General features: G+C 44.5%; 1 protein-coding gene across 1 annotated transcript; it reads right to left on the bottom strand.

The window, feature by feature from the left end:
- Positions 1-576: 576 nt before the first annotated feature.
- Positions 577-3,702, bottom strand: LOC147435438 (pentatricopeptide repeat-containing protein At4g13650-like). The gene has a single exon (XM_086488510.1). The coding sequence runs from the start codon at positions 3,595-3,597 to the stop codon at positions 1,558-1,560; it is 2,040 nt and encodes a 679-aa protein (XP_086344636.1). The 5' UTR covers positions 3,598-3,702; the 3' UTR covers positions 577-1,557.
- Positions 3,703-5,002: the final 1,300 nt, after the last annotated feature.

The raw sequence follows: 5,002 nt of genomic DNA, 5'->3' as shown, positions 1-5,002 counted from the left end.
TTAATCGGACAATGTGGGCTATTGATCACATGCAGAATGAAAATTAAAAGTGATCACCCTATGACCTCCATGTGTCCCCCTAGATTCTAACCCAACATCTCTTCCCATGGAGGCCATGGCTCTACAATTGAGCTATCGCGTGTAATTATAAAGTGAAAACAAAGGGCTGCGTTTACATGTAGATTATTTTTGGTTTAGTCGGAGTTCTTACAGAATCAGCAGGCTCACATAAGGTGTTAGGTTCACTTTGAGTAGACTCTGTGATCACACTGAGTCCATTGGAGCTCACTTTAAATTGGATCACAGGGTATTCACACTTGTGAAATAGCATTGGACAATACAAGTGGTCTCGAGAATCAGCGGGATCACAAAGGCGACTGATTCACTTGGATTTCACTTGCAAACTTATGGCAGGGCTACACTACCTTTCTCAAATCTTGTCTTTGTCATATTTTGATGTCTTCACCTCTCAAACTTCGATTATTATGGTGAATTAATCGGTTCCTTCCAAAGTTCATTTTTTCAAAATCTTGACCCTAATCTTGTTGATTTAGACAAATAAAGCACTCCCTAGAATTATGAAAGTGATCGCAAATCTTGGCGAATCTATTATCTCGCTGTTATTTTTGTAATGTGAAATTTGCCCAAAGAGCAAGACTCACCTCTGGCTCATATAAAAAGAACAGCCAGATATAGTATAAAAAGTAAGTACATGTGTACATCCCCTCGTTGGTCATCACGAGGTAAAGCATGTGAGTCAAACGCCCCATATTACAATAAAAGGCCCCAACTGTCAGAGGTTGAGAGACAATAAGGGATGTGGCAAGACACCAATTGAATGTGCGCTATACCACCAGTGCAACACCTGATGTGCAAGCAACCTAGAGTGTCTGCTCGCCCCCAACCTTGTCAAGAAATATCAGCCCTAGAAATGGTAGGAAACTACAACATGGACAAAGCAGAGGTCCCCCATGCAAGTAGAGAGCATTGGAATTGGGAGTGCTTCTATAGGACTTCCACTGAGATTCCCAACTTGGCTGTGGACCTGCAGCCATCCATAACGGCAAGGCAAATACCCACCTCTGTTGTGTAGACAACGACATGCTCGAGCAGGCTGCCAACCAGGAGCAAAACGAGCCCACCGCCTGGTCCCATTGTCTCTCTACCAAGGCCCATAGCAGCCATTGCTATACAAAGTGGAGGTCAACCCTTCCTAGGCCCCTGTTCACACGAATATTAGTAATCTTCACATGATAGGCATGAGCTCTCCCCACCCAGCGTCATCTTGACCTGCCACATCAATGACCAAGTCTACTGCTTTTGGCAGTGCATTCAGTTGGCCAAAAACCTTGTCATCAGCAAACAGCACATCTCCCACCGAAAACTTGTGTCCAACCACACAAGCAACACTATCACTTAGCTTTTGTCACTGTGAAAACTCAATGGGAAAAATTGAGTTGACCACACTCGACTAATTGGTAAAGAGGCATCATGCAGGCATAGAGAAAGTTAACTTGGCGGACACTATCTGCTACACAATGTGGACGTACAGGCATTTCAAATGCTTAAGAGGTATTCTTCCATTACAAAAATGTTCAATGTGCTAATATAGACTGCGCTGTCTTTCTCATTGAGTCCAAAGGCATGACTAAATGCTTGCAATCCTAGTTCCACATTCCTGCACCTCTGACATGCCCCCAGCACATCATGCCACACAACAGCACAAGGATGAAAGGGCATGATTTGAATTAAAGCCGCTGCCATGTCGACAAGACCTGCTCGGCAAAGAAGATCAACTATGCAATTGCAATGTGTGAGGGTAGGAATTATGCCAAACATCTTGCTCATGCATTCGAAGTGTACATGAGCCTCATGCAGCAGGCCTGCATAGCTGCAGGCATTGAAAAGACTGGCAAAGGTTGCTACATTGGGTGGCAATCCTTCCGTTATCATTTGGTCAGTAAGGCAAAGTACTTTCTCTACTTCACCAAGCTGGGCATAACCCGTAAGAAGGGCATTACACAAGGGTACATTATGACATGTGAGGTTGTCAAAGACTTCGACTGCCTTCTCTAACCACCCACATTGAGCATACATACTAACCAAGGAGGTCCCGAACACAAAGTCTAACTCGATTCTGGTTTTGGCAATTTCAGCATGAATCTCTTGACCTGTATCGAGGGCTGCTAAGCCACTGCATGCCTTTAAAGTGCAAAGGAACGTAGTTGCATCTGGAGTAACACCTTCATGCTGCATTTGATAGAAAGAATAGAGTGCTTCTTCAAAACTTCCAAACTCAGTATAGCCTGTTATAAGAGCTGTCCATGAAACGACATCACGACCTTTAATCCTTTCAAAAACCTCCCTTGCTTTGTCCAGAAAACCACATTTAGCATACATATCAACTAAGGAATTTCCAACAGGAGTATCAATGGCTAGCCCTCTCCTGATTAACTCAGAATGTATCTCTTGCCCCTCCTGCGCATTTCGTGTGATTCCACATGCTTTTAAAGTACATGAAAGTGTGGCATCATCTGGAGTGATCCCTTCAATTTGCATGCATTTGTAACAGCTAAGGGCTTCGACTCCATACTCATGCTCAACATAACCTGCTATTAAAGCATTCCAAGACACCACATTCCGTGATGGAATCTTGACAAGCACTACTCGTGCTTCAAAGAGTGCACCTGACTTTGCGTACATATCGATCAAGGTGTTGCAAACAAGAAGATCTGCTTCCATGCCTTCTTTCAGAATTTGAGCATGTAGTCTGTAGCCCTCGTTGGTAGCTCCTATACTACCACATGCTTTCAAGCTGCAGACATAAGTCACAGCATCTGCCGGTATTCTTTTACTTTGCATTTGTTTGAAGCATTGTAGCGCTTCAAGCGCAAACCCATGGTCAGTGTACCCTACGATTAGAGCTGTACATGCAACTATATTTGGAACTGTAAGTTTGTCATAGACTGCATGTGCTGACTGTAGGGAACCACATTTTGCATACATGTCAACCAACGTGCTGCAGAGGATAAGGTCTGTTTCCAAGCCTTTTGTTGTAACCTCAGTATGTAATTCTTGGCCCTTGTCTGTGGCTCCTATCTTACCACATGATTTCAGACCACAAATGTATGTGACACCATCTGGACAAACACCATGCCTCTGCATCTCGTCAAGATGACAGATCGCAACATCACCATAACCATATTCTGCATACCCCGCTATTAGGGTAGTCCAAACGACCACATTCTTTACTGAAAGTTTGTCAAAGACTTGCTGTGCTTGTTGAAGGAATCCACATTTGGCATACATGTCAATCAGTGCACTACCAAGGAAGGGATCTGCATCCAGCAATGACATTCTGGCAATGTGGGCATGCAAGGTGCGGCCGAGCAGGTGGTCTTTGAGCTGAGCGCACGATTTCAAGAGGCAGACAAGGGTGAAGGGTGATAAGAAAAGGGAGTCCTGCTGCTGCGTTTGTTGAAAGACAGAAAGCGCCTGGAGGGGTTGCCCGGATTTAAAGAACTCTGTGATGAGGGAGTCCCATTCGGCCCTTTTCGGGGCTGAAGCTTTGAGAGAGGGGAGGTGGGCGAGGCACATCCTCGCTGTTGTTCCAAGAGGTAGACGGGAAGGGCAGCTAATCCGAGAGCTGCTGCAGGATCCGAAATGAAGGCCTATTGCGATGGCTGTTCTAAGGCTGCCACGTGGTAAATGGCAGAGCTCTCCATAGATCTCTTGGGATTGTTCCCACGACGTTAAACACTCTCTTCTCTTCTCTTCTTCTTGCCTTGTCACCATATTACACGGGGTCCCTCATAGCTTGACACGTGTGCGCTTGATGTCCATCGTCAAATTGTCGGTTAAATTAGGGGTAAACTAGGGATCGATGAACTAGGGTGAACCATGGAGTAAACAAGGGTAGTGTAAACCATGCCATGCCCACATGGACATGTGACGCGGATAGCGTGATAAAGCTTTTGTTGTGGGACCGTGACCTTTGTGAGTTCTCAAGAGGAGGCAAGGATGATAAACTAGGGGCAAACTTGGGGTAAACTAGGGATCACCATTTTTTTCCCTTGGGAGAATTGGACTGTCCAAAATCACCTAGTGATATGGGGTCGTTGATCCCCTCTTGGACACCTTGGTGTGAGATAGTGGCGTGGCTAAGTCTCTAACTAACTGACATACCCATTGTATGGTGGGATCAACGGTCGTGCATGAGCAATGTGAGCAACATCAATGTGTGCCATCCTTTCTCAAATTAAACTCCAAGTGAAAAAGTGAATAGCACATTGTGGACTCAATGTAAACTCAAGGTAAAGTTGAAGTGAAATCCCTACATCATGTGAACTTCTGCTTTATAAGTAAACAATATGTGATGGCCTAGTGGTAGGGCTTTGGTCTCTCCTTGTAGAGTTGTTGGGTTTGAGTACATAGGCTGAAAGTAAGAATTGTGTATTTTCGCTATTCTCCATTCAAGAGGGCTTCTCCATAGACCCTATAAAGGAACTTATAGGGGGTCCTCTAAAGAAATAAGGCATACTCCATAGACTCTTAAAATAAATGAAGTATCCAAAAGGGCCTTGAAGAAATTTTTTCACCATCAAAATTGAGGAGCACCGGTGGACTCTGTGCTTAGCTATGGCGTAAGCCCCTAGGCATGGTGTTTCCTCGCTCCGACTACCCCTTAACCAACTCACTAACTTTCAGTTTGCTTTCTAACTAGCACCTCTCTTCAATAGTAGTATTTGTGTCATGCAAGAGAATCATTTCCCTACATGGTGTAATAATGCCTGGAGCATCTACAATCATCATCACTCACCTTTCCCTTTCTAAACCACCATAATTCTATTGTTGTTACTCGCACGTTGCTCCTGACGCAACGCCCCCACTTTTCTCGTCTGCAACATTGGATTTGTAAGGAACAAATGGGGCTCATCAAGGGTATGTCATTCTAGATGCCATATTGCACTTTGGTAGGGAACAAAGTATACCAAAGAAACTA

This window comes from Adiantum capillus-veneris, chromosome 18, assembly GCF_014529385.1.
Source record: "Adiantum capillus-veneris isolate H3 chromosome 18, ASM1452938v2, whole genome shotgun sequence".
In the NCBI taxonomy this organism is placed as follows: Eukaryota; Viridiplantae; Streptophyta; class Polypodiopsida; order Polypodiales; family Pteridaceae; genus Adiantum; species Adiantum capillus-veneris.
Note: the sequence above shows the minus strand (reverse complement) of the source record. Positions and strands in the feature narration are given on the sequence as shown.

Excerpts from the sequence above, each read along its gene's own strand:
- LOC147435438 (XM_086488510.1), bottom strand. The coding sequence starts at position 3,597 with ATGTGCCTCGCCCACCTCCCCTCTCTCAAAGCTTCAGCCCCGAAAAGG.